The 19,672-nt window shown below is 36.0% G+C and overlaps 1 protein-coding gene across 2 annotated transcripts; it reads left to right on the top strand.

Moving 5' to 3' along the window:
- Positions 1-9,137: 9,137 nt before the first annotated feature.
- pmt (phosphoethanolamine methyltransferase) lies at positions 9,138-17,100 on the top strand. 2 transcript variants are annotated; one of them, XM_028008047.1, is made up of 12 exons: positions 9,138-9,236; positions 10,524-10,695; positions 11,600-11,755; positions 12,076-12,212; positions 12,291-12,442; positions 12,553-12,741; positions 13,402-13,491; positions 13,587-13,676; positions 13,801-13,923; positions 14,072-14,203; positions 16,251-16,367; positions 16,491-17,100. In XM_028008047.1, the coding sequence occupies exons 2-12, from the start codon at positions 10,535-10,537 to the stop codon at positions 16,599-16,601; spliced, it is 1,458 nt and encodes a 485-aa protein (XP_027863848.1). In that variant the 5' UTR covers positions 9,138-9,236; positions 10,524-10,534; the 3' UTR covers positions 16,602-17,100. The 2 variants fall into 2 exon arrangements, with proteins under 2 accessions (XP_027863848.1, XP_027863846.1); XM_028008045.1 differs by lacking the exon at positions 9,138-9,236 and adding an exon at positions 9,459-9,622.
- The last annotated feature ends 2,572 nt before the right edge of the window (positions 17,101-19,672 follow it).

Below are 19,672 nucleotides of genomic sequence, written 5' to 3'. Positions count from 1 at the left end.
AAAGTAAAACTTATATGTACGGGCAAATGTAATTTGGTAAAGAAATATAGCGGTCGATGTTTGCTAAACTACATATTTGCATAAATTTGCATAAATCAATCTAAGGCTCATAGATCCTAAAGTAATTTTGCATATATTTCTACTGTATCTGGTTGAACGGCCTTTTAATTTCTATGACTTGCACTGGATTATCTGTATCCTTCCATAAACGTTTCACAATAGTAGCTCGTTCTCTTCTGCAGGAACTGGAGTAAGAAAGACTGACTTCTACACACACACACCTTTTCAGCTCTGCTCACACGTTTTCCATGTGACTCTGGCTTTGTAATGACCACTAAAACAATGACTTCATTGTTTTTAAACCACTTTGCAGTTGAGTTGGTGATATGCTCAGGTTTATCTTGAAACCCATTAACTTCCCGCCACATATTTTGAGATGTTGCTTCAATATCCTTTATTCTTTTCCCATTATTCAACTTATTTAGTTAAAGGCTCCCACAACAAACCAGCCCACAGCATGATACTGCCACATTCGTATTTCACAGATTGGATGGGGTTCTCAAGCTTACAAGGATCTCCTGTTTTCCTGCAGATTTAACATAATATTCACAATGTTTCTTCCAGATTTATTTTAATTTCGCTCTGGTTTCACTCAAGGAAGCGGTGTATTCTAACCTTTGCAAAATACGTCAACAATTGTGCCTCCATTTAAATTAAACACTGTAAAGCTTAGAAAGTCATGACATTAACTTCTTAGCTTTCCCAAACTATTTAATTGTGTATTGTTGTCATTATCAGTGAACTTCTAAACAACAGGTATGACAATAAAATCAAAAGGGTTTCTCTCATTATCTGGCAATTGTGGATAAAGGACTAATTTTGGTGATCCTAATTGATTTAAAAAAATATGTTTTCATATTTTCCTTTGTGCATGTTTGGATGCTCTCTGACTTCGTTCAACAATCTGAAAACATGACTGTCTTTAGACAAGCAGGTTGCATAAATCTGTTCCTCTGGCTGGTAGAGAAAACAAAATTAATACAATGAAATTTCAAAAGTAACAAAACAGCAATTGTATTATAGTTCAACATATAAAAATAATAAACTGATAATCCATAAACTATCTAGAACTCTCCAGCAGAGTAGAATAATATTCCCTTTCACTTTATTTTTGGTAAATTAACAACATCACACAATGAAAACAAATACAAAGTACTATTTTATAAATGCATAATTTGACAAAAAATCTTACATCTTACATTTTCACTTGAATGGTTTTAGCCCTGGGTGTTTTTTTTTTTTATTATTCTGTCATTAAAAATAAGCACTGCTAAAACAACTATTGCCAAATTCACTACCATACAAAGACATTTACTGCAGATCGTTGACATTTTTATGTGCAGAATGAATAGTATTATTTGCTTGTTTGAGCTCTGTTGTTTCTTTTGATTACGGCTATGGCATCACACTGTCTCTATAACTTTCTCTGCAGGACCTGCCAGCACAACTAGAAGCTCTTTGTAACGGTTCATGTTCACATAGCGTACTGGCTTCCTGAGGGACAGGAGAAAAGTCCTGCAACTTTCCTCTGCTGTGCAACATGAACCTTTTGTCACCGTGATTTCTTAACAACCTCACACGCTTCGATGGTACCTCTCAGGTGGCTTCAGCATTCATTTTTCAGATGTCCTAGCCGCAGACACATAAAATCTACACCAGAGATGTTTTTGGTTTTTTTGTTGTTGCATTTTTCAAAGTTTTTCCTCCTACATAGCCATAGGTGTTATGAATTATTTATATTTTCTATCCAGCATGTCTCCAGTATCTGAGGAGAGGGACCAAACCTGAAGTCTGTTTTGGGTGCAGCAATGCTTCAGATGATGAACTAACATGATTTTGGGATTAATTATGAATACTTCAGGATTCTGCATGTTCTGTTTGTTTGAGCAAAAAGGGCATTCTTGCTGAGCTCAGATTTTTTTATTCTAAAATTCAGAACCTACACAAACACTCAGGGAATTCATGTTTACCTTATTCAGAGAGGGTTTTCTGTTTTTGACATTTTACTTTTAGTATACATTATTTATTGGTCATTTCCAGAGCTATTTCATGTTTTAACATCTTATAAAATCAATTTGAATTTTTTTTAGATGCAAACATATCTTCCTGTTTAGCCAGAATATTTAAAAAGCTGGAAGTTACAAATTACAGCTGATATGTTTTAATGGTTGCAATGCTGTGGTTACCAGTCCTACTAACTAAAGCATCTTCAGGTAAAAAAAAATCTTATTTTTTATATATGAAAGATGAATGTTTCAAAGAGAAATCAAATTATAACCAAGACCTATAGACCATTTTTTAAAGCTTAATATTTGGTCTCTGTCAGTTTTCTCAAGTTTGCGGAAATGTTCTTGCTGAACTTTTGTTTATGTATTTATCTCTCAACAAGTTATTAACTCATAAAAATCTACTCTGTTTTTTATGATCACTAATTAGATTTTTCTAATTAGAAAAATCTAATTAGTGGAGCCAATGACCACAAGTCGAAGATAATGACCTGCCAGTACAGGCGTTTAATTCAGATCAACACTTTTTAAACAATTTTAGTTTGAAAGTGTCGCATATGTGAGCCCTAAAAGGCACAGACAAACAAACTCTTCTTAAAATATGAAATCCCAAGTACAACACAATGTGTTCATGTTTTATTAACGGTGTGTTTTGCTTTCCAGTGACATCAATTGAATAATAAAAAAGCTATCTTGGAAGCTTCTAACTTATTCAGCTTTCTGAATATTGCAAGAATTTTGAAGAAAGGGTGACCCATATCTTGTTCTTGCTGCTTAATTAACAAAAAGCCATTTTTAGACAAAGAAAAAGTAAATATTTAGACCATTGCCTTTCATTTAGTACTGCACATATGACTTTCAGCATTCAGCTCTGCCATGATTTAGAGATCCCCTTTATACAAAAATCAGACCAATTTGTCTTGCTACAATATTCTATATTTAGTTTATTGCATGTAAAAATAACTATTACAATGAAACTTTTTATTTGAACATTTTTGCTCAGATGGAAGAGAGAACAATTAAAGTCAGTTGACCTTCTAACGCCAATGAGTTATCTTTGTAAGGAGCAGATTGCATCAAGTCATAAAAGAGAAGATGACAAGAGATGGATCTATTATAACCTTCCAAGTGACACACACATTAATAATTTGAAAAATATAACTCAAGTCTCCATTCTGCTGATCCATCATAATCCCAAGATCAAGCATTCATCAGTACATAATGTTATTTCTGTCCATTTTAAACTCATTGTATCTCCCATGCAAATGGAGGACTCAGAGGAAACCAACATAATAGAAAAATCCTTTTTTTTTTCCTTTCATAAATGGACATACTGACACAAACTCTGAAAGCTGTTGTGGTTCAGGAGGATCTGTTTACAACCTCTGTGTCTTGACACAACTACAGGTATTTGACAGGTGAGAAAAATGTTGGATCCAGTGAAGCTGTGGAGAGAATTCAGTCAGTTGTAAATAGGATTCAGATGGAGATGGAAGAAGAAGAAATAGATGTACAGACAGAAGAAATATTTCAGAAAATACATACATCTAGTATATGTAGCACACTACATATGCTACATTATATGTAGTATGAAATCTTGAATGTTTTCCAAGACTTTTCCCTGAAGAATCTGCAAATGTGGAACATCTAAAGGTAGTTTGTCAGGTTTCCAATGAATCTTTAAAGCTAAAATACTTTTTCTCTGCTTCTCTCCGATGATGACTTCTGAGCACTCGCGTCCAAATGAAGAGCAATTACTTGATTGTCTCCTGGGGACCGAGCACATCCAATACGTCTCAGGTAATTTTCCATTTTTCACGGGCAAATGCAAATGTTTGCTTTATTCAGCTCTGCATGTGTAATAGCAGCAGCACCTGTCTCTCTCTGTTAGGAGCAGCCGTAAGAGAAACGAACAAAGATGCTCTTCTGTCCCAAGACATACTAATTTTGGAGCTCTCTAAAGAAAACATCTCTACATCAAAGGCCTTGTGAATATTTATGAGAGACGTACCTTGGACTGTTATTATCATCACACCTTGTTTCAGTCTGCAAATGTTGCTGCAGCTCCTTAAATCAGATCTGCTCAATTTCATCTTTAATATGTCAAATTTTTTTTCTCAACAGCAGGTGTTGTCATGATAAAATACACAAAATATTGAATATCTTATTTTATTGATGTGTGTTTATTTATTTATTGTTTTGCAATAAATGTATATATGATGTTTGCTACTTATTTAAAGCAGGAACAAAAAATGAGAAATGTTGAATAAATGTGTTTTTTCTTTTTTTTTAAAGTCGCATTATTATTTGGTTTAAATGTTCCTAAACTGATGTTTAGTTAATTTGTCTTCATTCAAATATGAGTTATGACATAAATTATGAAGAACTTATGAAATTTTATCAATCAGCATTGATTTCAGCTGCTAGGAAAATGTGTTTTTTTTAATGTGTTAAAATAATATGTTATATATAAAACTCAATAATGTCTGATTTCTGAAATGTAATAATTTTGCATAACGATGCCTCAGCATCTTAACCTAGAATTTGTTTGATTTCATTCACATGTTCAGGAGATATACTGACATCTAGTGGCCGAAGATGAGACTGCTCTAAGTTAAATACGTCAAATTATGTCAGAAAAAAATTAAATAAGGTTTCGGGATTGGTCTGTTTGTGTGATTTTAGATGCAAAGAACGTATACATTTATTTATTTATTTATTTTAGTTAAAGAAAAGATTAAAAAGGATGTGCCTTGTAAATACCATAGATTTTCTTCTTGTAAGTTTAATTCAGTTTTGTTTATTGCAATAGAGTGGTTAAAAACAAATGAAAATAAAAACCACACTTAACTAAATCTAAAATGTATTCAGATTGTTGCAGACTGTTACTGTTTATCTTCATTGATGACTCAGATAAAAAAAATAAATACGTCAGTGTTATTTAAGCATTGAAGCTGAGAGAAGTGGCAGGTTCCAGTAAAGAGGATCCATGGTTTCTGTCTCTGAGGTTTCCTGATAAAAATCCCAGCATGATGACTGAACCATCTTGAGAAGTTGCGAGCTGAAGGTCATCTGAGCTTATCAGCCTACACACACACACACACACACACACACACACACACACACACACACACACACACACACACACACACACACACACACACACACACACACACACACACACACACACACACACACACAGAGAGAGAGAGAGAGAGAGAGACAGCAGTGAAGAAAGAATATTGGGAAATGTTGAACAGACACAGTTCAAAGGTCTGGCTGAAGCACAATAAGTTTTCTCATCATCATTAGTCAGACTAAGACGAAATAGAAATCTTTAACACAGTCAATTCATATTTTCAAACTACTCCAATCATGCAGATTTTTAAATTGAACTACACACATTTTTGTTTAATTTTAAGTAATTGTCTTGATTTTAACCAATTTGTAACGTATCATTGATTTTTTTTCTCATTTGTTTATATCTAGGTTTAACTGGTATATTAGCAGTAATTCCAATGCACCTTTCTCATTATATACCTGTATATATCATTTTTTTCTTACCAAGTTGATCCTAATTATAATACAATATAGTCAAATTTATCAAAGCAGCTGAGCTGATCCTGAGTAAGCATGGGGCAACAGTGGGGAGGAACCAGCCTCTGGTGGCATGAAGTAACCTTCAGCAGAACCAGGTTTAGTTTGAGTGCTTATCTTCTACAATCAACCACTAAGATAATAGATCAGGCATTTGATTAGCAAATGACAATATCAGGAAAGAGAACCGGCTAGATGCAAAATTCTGTGAAAGAGGTGTACGGAGCCTCGTGCCAGAAGCCCATTAAAATGCTGTTTACATCGTTTTAAACTGTGTGATTGTGAGTGGGAATAAAAATAGCAATAGGTATTTTGTTCCATATAACACAACAGGAGTTTAACAGGTAAACCTTTTATGGATGCAAACTCGACTAAAACCCCACCTGTTTAGGATTGCATTTGAAACGTAATCAATTACAAATTTATTGATGGGACCTGACCTAATGTCGTGTTTTGATTGTTGATTCTATGTTGCATTGTGTTTCTGTGTTTGTAATGATGCAAAGCACTTTGAAATGCCTTGCTGCTGAAATGTGCTATACAAATAAAATTTGATTTGATTTGATTTGAAAGTATCAGCACTTTGGGAGGAAATACCAAAAGCAATGTTTAGACAGGCAGCATTGGGCAACATTGAAGTGGGTGTAAGAATTTATAACATTCACCATTTATAAGATAACCTCATCATTAGCAGCCGCAGAATGTCATGAAGCAATAAATGTTTTTACTTATTTGAATACAGCATCTGTGACAGACTGGCGACCTGCCCAGGGTGAACCACCGCCTCTCACCCGGAACGTTAGCTGGAGTTGGACACCAGCACACCTCCCTACCCCACTAGGGACAAGGGTGTACAGAGGATGGATGGATGGACGGACGGACGGACAGACGGACAGACGGACGGAGCATTCATTGATAGGGATTGTTGGATTGCTCATAAACTCATGCATGAAACTTTAAATTTAAAACTTACACTTATGTTACTCATTCAGTGAGTTCAAACATAATCTGTGAGTCAAAACCAAATTAAGTATTGATCAAATTTCTTCTCATCAATCCTCTTTTCCTAGAAAAACAAGCAGAGACCCCTGAATGACCGTCAGTCTGAACTTAGCTGGAGCTAGCATGTTGGTACAGTGAGATCTCGCTGCGCTAAAACAAACACAGTTATCTAGGAGGGCTGTAAGCTATAAACTCCACAATTCATGATTCCTCACTAAAAGACAAATGGTCAGATTATAAACTTGTGGAAATAAACTGTACACTGTAAAATCTAAAATGTTTTTTTTTAGTTAATTTTGTTGTCTAAAAGTGAAAAGGGTGAAAATAATGTTTTGTAATATCAATAAATTCTAATTTCTTAGACAAAAATGTTCATAGTATTAATTTATTCCAGACTCAGGGACACAGGAACCTAAATAAACAAAAACTTTACACTTAAAAAGTTAAGTTCCTGCAAAATACAATTCAAGTACTAATCCATTTTTATCCTTAACTTCCATAATGGGGAATAAAAAGAGCCAAGTAAGTCAGAGTACAAATCTATTGTTCCTGTTTAAGCACTGGTTCATGTTAACGCTGCAGTAAAGCTAGGCACAAAAGGAAGTTAGAAAAGATGCTGTTGTGAATGTTAATGAACACTTTAAAAGTTGGGCACTGCATTAATCTTCGACTTGTGTAAAACAAGAAGATAAATGATTATGTGGCATTAGTTTTCACTATTTCTGAAAATGTTGCATCATCAATAGCCAGGATGACAAAAGATCCTCTAGCAATGAATCACATGCTGGCAGAGTCACTCTGTTTGTGTCGTATTATCCACGTTAGGAAAAAAATAGTGTATACATGTTTTTGTTCTGAATCATTAACAAAAAAGTTAAGCCACTGTTCTCTTAGAAGTAGGCCAGTACACGTTTCATGGTATGACTTTCTTATCTGTTCTCAACAAAGCATGACAGAAAGACAACAATGACAAAGTTCAAAGCCAAACTCACTTTCAGTGGGTCAAAGTTCAGACTGGACTTATATCACAGTGAAAAACTTGACACATGACAAGGCAAAAAGAAAAAAAACAGAGTTGGAATTAAAGCACAGATAGCTAATAATACGTCTATAAATGTGAAACATTTACAGCCGAACAAACAACTGTGGGCTGGGAGAAAAATTATCACACCACCTGCACTGCAGATAACTGTGGCACCTTAAAATACCTTCTTCACTCACCGCTGCATCCAAACGTTCCTAGTTTTTCCAAACTCAGACACAATGAAGTATTCATGAACTGTAGCTTGAACTCTTCCACATTTTGTGATATTACAAACACAAACATGTTTCAAAAATGTATCTGACCAACACAAAATGAATACATACTTGTTTTTAAATTTTTTTACAAATATAAATCTGAAAAGTGTTGAGTGCTTCTGCCCCTTCTAATCTTCTACCCCTGAGGAAGATTCAATGTAACTTGTTGCTTTTATTTAATTTAACCACAATATATGCGCTAGAAAGTCCTCTGAGATTTGTTTTGAAACACTGGTGAACAAACCATTTTATAAAGAGGAACATGTCATATAAAGTTGTAAGGAATGAAGTTGTTCAAAGATGTTCAAAGCAGAATTCAATATCCAAAGCTTTGAACGTCTCATGGCATGCTGTTCAGCCCATCATCTGAATATGGAAAGACTATAATATACAGTATCTGGTCTTTATGAAGGTTAAAGCCATTATTGAAAGAAAAGCATAAAATGTCCTATTTAAAGTAAAGAAACGGGCTGAAAGTTCTCTGGTCAACTAAGAGCAAAACTAAACAGTTGATCTGGTGGTGTACATTCAAAATGCTATTTTTGGTAGAAAACAAGCAACCTGGTGGTAGGAGCATCATGCTGTGGGCCAGCTTTTATTTAGCAGAGGGAAAGGAGCTGATGAGATCTGATGGAAAGATAAATGGAGCTAAAGAAGATGGCTTTAGAGATTACTGACTCAAGAAGGAGGGATACAAAACTCATGCAAGGAACTTTGATTTTTATATTTACAATTAATTTTTTTAAAAAGAACAAATTAATTTAATTAACTTCAATTTATGTCACTTTGTGTTGCTCTATCATACAAAATCCAAGTGAAATACATTGAACTTTGTAACTGTAATATGACAAAGTGTGTGAAAAAATCTCATGTATTATTTGGGAAATGCTATTATTATTATTATTATTATTGTTGTTGTTGTTGTTGTTATTTGTTTAACTCTGATAACTCTAGGTTAGTCCATATCTATATATTGAACAAAACTGTGAAAAACTTGTTTTGTTCATGTTGATTTGTTTCTTATTTTATAAGAAATCCAAAGACAAAAGCTCTTGGAACTTTCTAGCAAATTCTGCAGCTTTAACCTCGCATGGCTCGGTGCAGCTGTCCTGGCTTTCAGCCTGAACTGGATGAGGCAACATTGCGTAATTCGCACATGCCACGAGGCATTTCCTATGGTGTCAGCACAACCCTGATGAGGTGAGACAAAACCAGTGAGGCAGACCGTCGCTGGGAAACATCAAATAGACCGACCGTTGTGCAAATTGACAAGTAAGTGTGCATCACCCAGCCTCTATCTTGCCTTAGGCTGACAGCTATCACAGGTGTTTTTTGATGGTGGGAAGTCTGAGCCTCTCACACTGTGGTAAGTCGTGTCCTTGTTTGATTATTCATGTGCACACCCTCCCCCTCCACTACATTGGACGCATCCTAATGGTCAGGTGTCTACATGTAGACCACCTCCTAACCGCGCCACTTTGACCTTTTTATTTAAAGAGCGACCACAGAAGCTGATATCTGCACTTTGTCTGGGAGGGGTTACAAGTTGTAAAAAAAAAAAAAAGTCTTATCATTACTTGCCATACTGAATGGATATTGGAGATTAATTCCTGTTATTTCCTACTGCGCTAATCAACCAGAGGCCACCATGGAAAAAGGTATGAGGAGAACAGACAAGTCTTGCTTTCTTTGGGAGGATTTTAGAAAGTCTTCTGGAAATGATGAAACCAAAGTTTGGATCCAGCTGGAGTTGTTGACTTGTGTGGTTTTGTTGTAATTGTTCATTCAGCTGGTGGAAGTAAACCTACTGGGAGCACTGGACTGCCAAAACATCCCTGACGTTTTGTCAGGATTTAAAATGCAGTTATCCCAGTTCTAATGATAATATTGTTCTTTTTTTAATTAATAGTAATGAATCAAGTTTTTTTTTTTTAAATACTAAACAAATGCTGTTCAAAAGAGAATAAATTATATGACTATTTTTAATTCCCTTGTAATACATTTTTAATTTGATGTTACTAAGAGTCTGTAAATCTTATAAATTCAGCTAAAATCATCCAGTTTTTCCCCTTTGGCACATATACGTTTTTTTTTCAGAAATTGTTTTTAGAAACCACAAACAAAGAAAAAAAAGAAAATCTAAAATGAATTTTTTCCGCATAAGCAGAACATCACTGTGCTGTTTTAAGATAGTCTAATCTGTTCAATTAAAGGTTAATCTGTGTGCTGGACATGGAGTTAGTGCGGATTTATGTTTAAAAGACTTCCGCTAAACCATTTTATAAGAATCGCCTGTTTAAAATATAATCACTAAACTGAAAACACACAAGAACTGGTGAAAGGTGAATTATGATTGACAAGATACACAGAAGCGTTACGTTTTACCTCCCGTGTCTAAAGTCAGTGACTCAGGAAAGAGTTCAATAGTTCAAATTACACAACAACTTAATATTGATGTGGCAATAAATTCCTTTTCATCTGACCAAAGTTTGTCTTTTCATTTGACTAACATTTTTTCCAATCCTCAGTTTCAACTCACGCAGTCTGTTTGCTCAACAGTTCGTTGCAACATGACAGAGTTTTGGAAGGAGCACTCCAAAGCCGCCACCGTGGAGGAGATGATGCTGGATTCCCAAGCCAAAAAGTTGACTGAACATGAGCTGCCCGAGATCCTGTCCATGCTGCCTCCCCTGGAGGGACGCAGAGTGCTGGAGCTGGGAGCTGGGATTGGGTGAGCATAAAGCTCAGTTACTCTCTGTAAAGGTTTTGAGCCCTTATCTAAAGCAATATTGTAAATAGTAGACGGAAGAAAATTAAATGTTGCCTTGTCTTCTTCAGTTCTGTTCCGGGAAACATTGAATAAACGGTGCACTGATGACCTGCATGTCTACACGGTTAATATTAATCTATCAACCTTGAAATGTGTTTAGTCCTAGACATTTCATTTCACTAAGGCAGAGCAGTTATCTAAGAACAATCAGGATATTATCCATTGTCCTGGTGTTGGCCAGATTGCTTGAGATTTTTGGTGACCTGTCAATATTTTTTAGATTTTATGAGTCTGATTTGGTAGTTGAAATTACATTGTTTTGAAATTTTTGGTTAGTGGTCAATGATGATAATTAGGTTTTCTGCATAACCAGAGAGAAATATAGTTGTGTTTCATCTGCATAGTTAGGAGAAGAACTGTAGTGTTACCCCATATGCTGAGTTAGGTGGAGGATATAAACATTGAGTAAAAGTGACCCGACAACACAACCTTGAGGAACCTCAGATGTGATCTTTTTTTATGCAGTTATAATTTCCAAATTAAACAAGTACATTCTGATCCAGTTTAGCAAAGTACTATGTAATCCCATATACTGGTATGGTGTATCAGGTGATAATTATGATCAGCTGTGTCAATTGCAGAAGTAAGATCCAGTAATACCAGCGTACAAATAAAACACAAAGCGATGAAGAGATTTTAATTCAAAAAACAAGTTTGTCTCTATAAAAAGATTGCAGAGCTTTGTTAAGCAAGTTTAATTAAATCTTAGCTGCAGCAATATTACAAATGCTTCATTTTTATAGTTAAAGTTGTTGGAATCAAATTTCATTTATGTTTCATAAAAAACTGCCATGTTCCTCTACAGCCGCTTCACCAGCCACCTGCTGACCAAGGCAGCCCATGTGACCGCGGTGGACTTCATGCAAAGCTTTGTGGACAAGAACAGGCAGACCAATGGTCACCATAGCAACGTCAGCTTCGTCCAAGCTGACGTCACAAAGCTGGACATCCCCCAGCACAGGTAGGGGCGAAGAGACTCGTTGAAAGTTAAGCAGAATAGATCAAAGAAATCACGACTGAGGCACAGAAAATGATCTTTTGACTATTGCTGATACACAATCAGATGAAGCTTATACCTACAGTTTTTGGTGAAATGCAAACTGTGACTGAGTTTCACTAAATTGAGTTCATTTTTAAACAAACATTTCATAAAAGTGCCTTAAGTGCCTCTTGGAGGTCATACATACTTTCCATGACTGATGCTCATTAATCTCTCTTGTATAGAATATATTTCCTGTCTAGCTGTACATTTTGGAGTTACTGATATAACTATTTCCTCAGTATCGACTTTATCTTCTCCAATTGGCTGCTGATGTATCTGAGTGACGAAGAGCTGAAGTCCTTCATGAAGAAAATGCTGAACTGGCTGCAGCCTGGTGGATTTCTCTTCTTCAGAGAGTCCTGCAACCACCGCTCAGGTACTGAGTAAACAGGAAACGTTTCTGAATCTTTTTATTCAGCAGAAATAATTACAATTCTTTTTTTATTCTTTAAAGGTGACTGCAAGAGAGATTTCAATCCCACCTGCTACCGCAGTGAGGCACAGTACACTCACCTGGCCACCTCGGTGCAGGTGGAGGCACCGGAGGGAGGCCAAAACTTTGGTTTCGATATTGTCTTTAAAAGAAGCGTTCAGACTTATGTTGAGGTATTGCTAAGTCTTTATCTCCAGATAATTCCTTTGATACTGTGATACTTAGACAAAGATATGTCTTCCTTTCGTCATCTTTTCTTGCTTTCGTCCTTCTGCTGTCTCAGATGAAAAACAATCCGAACCAGATGTGTTGGCTTCTGCAGAAGCTTCCTCGCTCCTCAGATTCCCAGAGTGGTTTTAGCACATTCCAGCAGTTCCTGGACAACCAGCAGTACACCAGGCGAGGCATCCTGCGCTATGAGAAGATGTTTGGGGCTGGTTATGTCAGCACAGGTGGACCCAGCACAACCAAGGTAAAAAAAAAAAAATTGAGATGTTTCAGAAAGAAGGCAAAATGCTGAAAGAAATCAAAACGAGTAAGACTGATGGCCAAGATTATTCCTACCTCTCACAGATTTAGATTGTAAATCTAAATCTGCTGTAAATTTTATCAACCTGTTTCTTCTTACTGGAAGGGATATTAATGTTGTGAATAGCAGTAATAAAAACAAGTTTTGTTATAACTGATTTATTCTTTGTTAATGTAAATTAATCAATTTTTGGATGAGTGTTGAGCAATCAGAGTTTTTATCTTTTTCCTGAAATAAAACCTGACCGTCCCTTCTAAGTCTTTGAGTGTCCATGAGTGGACAAATGAGATGAGTTAAACTTTATCAGTATTCTTGAGAGTAACCATTATAATTGAGTTATTGTCATTCCCATATAGTGTTGTTGTAAATTTTATAGTGGTGATGTACAGTATATGTGTGCTACAGCTGAGTTACAGAACTGATATCCTTTTTCAACAATTCTAAAGAAACCTGTTGCTTTCTGGTTAAGCTGATGATCACACTACCAATAAAAGTATATATCACATATTCTTTTTTTACCATTGAAGCAAAGAGCAAATGTTTAATAGCGGGCGGAGGATTTAATATTTCAGCACGTTAAAGATTTTATAATTTTCCGAACAGGAGTTTGTGGACCTGCTGAACCTGAAGCATGGACAGAAGGTTCTGGATGTAGGTTGTGGAATTGGAGGAGGAGATTTCTACATGGCAAAGGTAAGACTAACAAGACCAGGAGAAATATCAGCCCAAAGTATCATCAAAATGATTACAAGAACTAAAAGGAAGGCAAATGTTATGTTATTCTGCAGATGTTTGGGGTGGAAGTGCTTGGCTTGGATTTGTCCGACAACATGGTTGACATTGCCATTGAAAGGGCAAGAGCAGAGAAGCTGCCATCAGTATGGATACTTTTACTTTTCATATTAAAAATCAGAGCGTTGCCTCTGCAGCTCCTTTATGATAAGCGTGCACCACTGTACAACCATGAAACGAAATGTCTCTAAGCTGTTAGCATTTCCTTAGGTGCAGTTTGAGGTGGCAGACGCTACTAAGAGGACGTTTCCAGAAGGTTCATTTGACGTGATCTACAGCAGAGACACAATTTTGCACATAGATGACAAACTGGATCTCTTCAAACGCTTCCATGTAAGAATTTTAATCATTTTCTTATTTTATATTTACATTAATTTGTTTGTGAGAGAAACATAAGAAAAATTGTAAAAGTTTATGTGACGATTGTACTTTTATTCCTTTTGCCATATGATCAGTACCTTTTCTGCTTCTTTGCATCCAGTCCTGGTTAAAGCCGGGAGGTCAGCTGCTAATCAGCGACTACTGCTGCGGGGAGAAGCCGTGGACTCCAGTATTTGAGGCCTACGTCAAACAGAGAGGCTACATCCTCTACACACCGTCAGAGTATGGCAAGGTAAACCAGCAGGTTTATATATTAGCACTTCCCACTGATGTGTAGTTTAGTTCAATATTAGAAGAGTTAGCCTTTATGACATACCAGCACATTTTAAAACTAGTCATTCTGAGACATCAGTTGTTGATTGGATTCCCGCTGCAATAATGAAACACTCTGGAAAATTAGATGATACATTTCAAATGAAATGAATCTATTAATCATCAGCATAGAAGGAGCAATAAAGACAAAGTTCAAGACACATCATCTCTATCAACCCCTGAGACTCCTTCCAAGGTTGCGACGCTGTAACATAATGTTAACACTCATGTTAGCATTTTAAACAGTAATGATTAAAATTTTGATGTATTTTTACTCTCAAAGAAATCTAAATAAAAAATCCTCAAATTTTGTTGAGTGCCAGTTCACTCAACATCTTAACCTACAGTATGTCTTCAGTTTATTTTTGTTTAGATTTGATCAAGATAAGAAGATGTACTGATTGAAGGATGAGCTTCATTGTTTTAACAGTGATAGCATTAATATCTAAAGGGTCATTAATAAACATAATGCCTTTTTTGCTATGAAGGAATAGAATAGAAACTTTACTGTTATTCAAAATCCTGCAGCAGTCATCACGTCACATTGACTCACCACCATACTGTAGGAAAAAAGTGATCTACCACCACTACTACTATTTATTACAGAAACATGAAAATGTAAAATAGTCCAACTATTTTCTTCCCAACAAAATATAAGATTTACATGTATTTGAATAAAAAAATGCAAGGTGGGATACAGTCCAGGTACTGGTGCATATGATTTCTCTAAATAATAGTAACAATAATTTTTAAAAAGTAGAGCAGAGTGGGAGTCTTATTTTTATGCTTACTGTAATTAAAAATAGAGACCAATCAGTTTGAGATCTGGCTTTGACTCTAGAGGGTCAGTGTTGCCATATATGTAACTGTGTGTTTATAATCTGCAGGAAAGTTTAGGCATCAAAATAAGATCCATGTGAATACTAGTTGTATTGAAAAGTTTACATTTACATGATTTGCCAATATTTATCATAGAAATTAAAAGATATTTGGCATAATTTAGAAGCTTTATTACATTGTTTATGTCAACAATGTAATAAACAGATTTTTCTTTCATATTAGTTATTTTAAAAACTATTAAATCCCACAAAATTGTTAAAAATAAAAAGGGCAATAAAATTAAACACAAACAAGACAAATGTGATGATTACACTGTCTGACTGTCCTGTCTGGATATAATATTTTACATCTGCAGTTTCTCATACAGCCTCACTAACCAGGTGTGGATAAAAGCTGGTGCATATGTGGCTTTCACTACAACAAGCGTTTCAGGGATTTTTTTTTTTACTCTTTCAGTTTTCTCAGTTTGTATCACCTCCAAACTCATATTTCAGCTGAAATATTAAATCTGTGCTACTCCTACATGCAGTGGGAGTTTCTGAACCAGAATATATGGGCAGTTACCCAGAGTGCCACAAAAATAGGGAATGCACCAGCATCATATTTAAAAAAACAAAAAAAAAAACTTATTTATGTGTCATATGAGCAGGCACTCCCACTTGCTGCTGAGAATTGATGGTTCAGGTTCTGTTGTGGCACCAGTTACCTTGTGTTTTACCCTAATCCACGTCAAACCAAGAAAAGTAAAGAAATTGTGTTTTCACCAGCTGTGCTGCAGTAGACTCTGGAGGCGGCAGGAGGAGACGCTTGCCCAGGGTGCTACTGAAGCAAGAACCACTGTCTGTCACTTTTAGTGAAATTCTTGTACAGACTAATCTCCAGCTAGATGCACTGCTTCCTGAAGGCAACGTTGCATCAAACCAAAACAACTTACAAGAACGTCAAACCTACAAATGCATTTTAGATCCTTCGAAAGACATTTTATACAGATATGTTATAGGACTTTTGCTTGACTCTAATGAAAATCAGTTTTGTTCATTCTCTACGTGACGTTATGCTACAGTTATCCAGGAGGTGGTGCTGTTTCCACTCTTACTCACCGCCCCCCCTCTCTCGCTCTGATGCAGTTTATTCAGGAAGCTGGTTTCTGCAATGTTCGAGTGGAAGACCGAACAGCCCAGTTCATCCAAGTGATCCAGACTGAGCTGCAGAGAGCAGAGGACATTAAAGAGGAATTTATCCAGGTTAGTTTGCAGAGCAACTTGAAAACTCAAATTTTTACGGAGACGGGATTTACTTATTTGCACAAGTTTTTCTTAACTTTGGAGGACTTACTAATACCCTTCGGTCTGTTACTTACTTTGCAGGAATTTTCCGAGGAGGACTATTCTGCAATAGTAGACGGATGGCGCGAAAAGCTGGATCGCTCTAAAAGTGGAGACCAGCGATGGGGACTGTTTCATGCAACAAGGAACTGAGTGACTTCTCAAAAAGTGAAGGAGATAGTGAAAGGATACAAATTAAGGCTGCTTTTTTGATAAGTCTAGCAACATGTTAATTTATGAAAAACATTTTTAAAACTTTATATCTTCTTTCAATTTTAATGGTTTGCAAAAATAAATTTTAAAAAAACATTTTTGATCAAAACACAAACCAGGCAGTGGAAAATCCTGCTGTTTTTTAGTGCAAGATTCAAGTCTGGGCAATATTTGCCCTTGCTTTATTATGATGCATGAAGGCATCAGTAACTCTTTCACTTTGCCTCTCGAACATGTGGTTGTTAGCATGGTAATTTTTCACAAGCATGTATGTTCCTCTCTAGTTGAAGAACTGTACAAATCTGGAGACGTAATGTAATTCTGTGATCCGTTTGTTGCTCTGAACAACACAGTTTGCATGATTTACTCAAGGTTTTCTCAGATCTTCTCATAACTTTACCAAAGCAGGATTAATAAATGTTTGGTTAGTTTAAGGTAAGTGTGTTTTGAGGTTCATTGTGTAATCCTGTCTTCCGGCACAGCAGAATTGGTGAAAGCTTGTCAGTCTGGGACTTCCAGTGAGCAACCTCCAAGGCCCCACCCTCTCACATCAGTGCTATTTCCAACACATACAGTACAGACCAAAAGTTTGGACACACCTTTTAATTCAATGAGTTTCCTTTATTTTCATGACTCTTGACATTGTAGATTCATGCTGAAGGCATCAAAACTATGAATAACACATGTGGAAATATGCACTAAACAAAAAAGTGTAAAACAACTGAAAATAGCCCTTATATTCTAGTTTCTTCAAAGTAGCAACCTTTTGCTGTGATTACTGCTTTGCACACACTCTGCATTTTCTTGATGAGCTTCAAGAGGTAGTCACCTGAAATGGTTTTCACTTCATAGGTCAACCTGCCCTGTCAGGTTAATAAGTGGGATTTCTTGCCTTATAAATAGTCATGAAAATAAAGAAAACCCATTGAATTAGAAGGTGTGTCCAAACTTTTGGTCTGTACTGTACGTCCGGCCAGGAACCCACCAGTAGCTGCTTGTAGCAGAAACATCTCTCATTGCAAGAAGCCGCTCAGCCAGTTTGACTTTGACAAACTAAATTTGAATGTTTGAATGTCATGCGGTTGGTTGCAGTGTTCTTGTTGACTGTTGTACCAGGAAATGAATGACTCTATTTAAAGATAATGATCACTATAAAAAAATTTAATGCCGGCTTACCTTTTTAACAGACAAAAGAGTTAATTACAGGGAACGCCATTACATCTGACTGAACACCGTATTTATTCTTAATAATTTTGAATTATCTACATCATGGACTCGAAATACATCTGTCTAACCAGTCCAAAAGCAACCTAAAGACAAAGGCCCAGACAGGACATGATTCCAGGAAAAACCACAACTACCTTATTGGCTGAACAAGAGCCGTCTCAAAGCTTTCTTCTTTGTTGCACGGAGTCACCTGGATCTATGAAGCTGGTTATTTTTGTGTGTGTGTGTGTTTTTTTTTTTTTAGCTTATGGATCAACTCACAAGCCTGAGCTATTGAAACTAAGTTGAATGCACATTTTTTAAAAGTTTTATCAATGAAATCAGTGAAAAATGTTGCAAAAAAAACATTAAGAGCATCACATAAAACCCCATCTCACATACATACATTTACACAACATATAAAAACAGCTAAGAAGTTATTAAAAGCATAAAATTCACAGCCTAGAGAAAAACTACCAGGCATAGCGTGTAGCTCTTGTTAACGTTCTTTATTAAAATAGCTGACCATGCTGAGTCATAACAATCATCTGTAAAATGAAACCTCGTTTCTATCAACACATTGACATGTCATTGCTTCCAATACCTGAAAATATTTCCAACCCATTGATCTTGCTGCATTAAACTACAAAATCTATTGTGTTGTGTGTTTCATCTGGATTTTATATGAAAGTCCAATAACAAGTAGTTGAACAGTTTCACAAATGACATTTCTGAGAAGGTATGGTGTGCATTAGCACTTCTGGGTTAACTAGAGGAACATCACAACCAAAAGGAGGTATGCAATAGAGAGAGACAAAGAGACAGCTTAGATTGAATAGAATGAATTGATAATAATAATAAGCCTCTTGGATAACTGATAAATCTGACAAGAGCCAAGTACAAGTCGCCTAACTGTTGAGCAATGTTCTGGTGTGAGGCAGTTTTCCACAACAGCCAAACAAAGAAAAAGACACGCAGACAAAAGCAGGTCTTAGGTTATATTAACGTCCTGATCAATCCTCCAGTACAAAGGTTTTTCTTATAAATGTTGTATTTGGAAAGGTGCCCTGTGAAAATCAATTTAATCTGGGATCTGGTTCCACAGAAGAAGATCCTGGAAACTAACTTGCAGCAGGATAATCCACCACGTCACAAAGTCCTCCTTACTTGCGAGATTTATCTAATAATGTGGTTGGTGGGTGTGAATTAGGATAAGAAATGCATGTCCTTACATATGAATTTAGAAAAAGCTGGTGAAAATCTTCTCTTTGGATGTTGATGGTACATTCTCTAGCATTTAGTTGAGGCATGAGGTTTTTCAGGTTCTCAGAAGCAGTAATAAAGGGCAAGAAAATCGTAGCCTGAGCAACAACCTGTTTAGGCGGTATGATGTTTTTAGGAGCATAAACAATTCAACTTGATCTCATTTTAGTTGTCCACAGTAAGTCATTTGAGCAGACCTATCGACTTACTTGACTTTCATAGGTAAACAACTTGACATATTTATATACTTAGACTTGTCTGAAAAGAAGAGATAATGTATGTTACAAACCCTCAAGCTATTTCTTCAAGAGAAAACAACCAATGATTACACAACAACAAGGGAAGGACCAAAGATGTTATGCGTGTTTACAATATTCAGTATCATTGCTTTCTGTTGTGCAGTTTGAGTGATCTGGATTTGAGTTGATGAAAAGTAGGACTCATGAAATAAATAAAACTTTGTTTAGGTAAATTTCTTTATGAAACTTGTAAGATTGCCACAACTTGATTTTTGTCTATGAGGAATGTCTGATGGCTGAGGG

Source organism: Xiphophorus couchianus, chromosome 23 (assembly GCF_001444195.1).
Source record: "Xiphophorus couchianus chromosome 23, X_couchianus-1.0, whole genome shotgun sequence".
Classification (NCBI taxonomy): domain Eukaryota; kingdom Metazoa; phylum Chordata; class Actinopteri; order Cyprinodontiformes; family Poeciliidae; genus Xiphophorus; species Xiphophorus couchianus.
The sequence above is the reverse complement of the archived record's forward strand: the minus strand, read 5'-3'. Positions and strand labels throughout refer to the sequence as shown.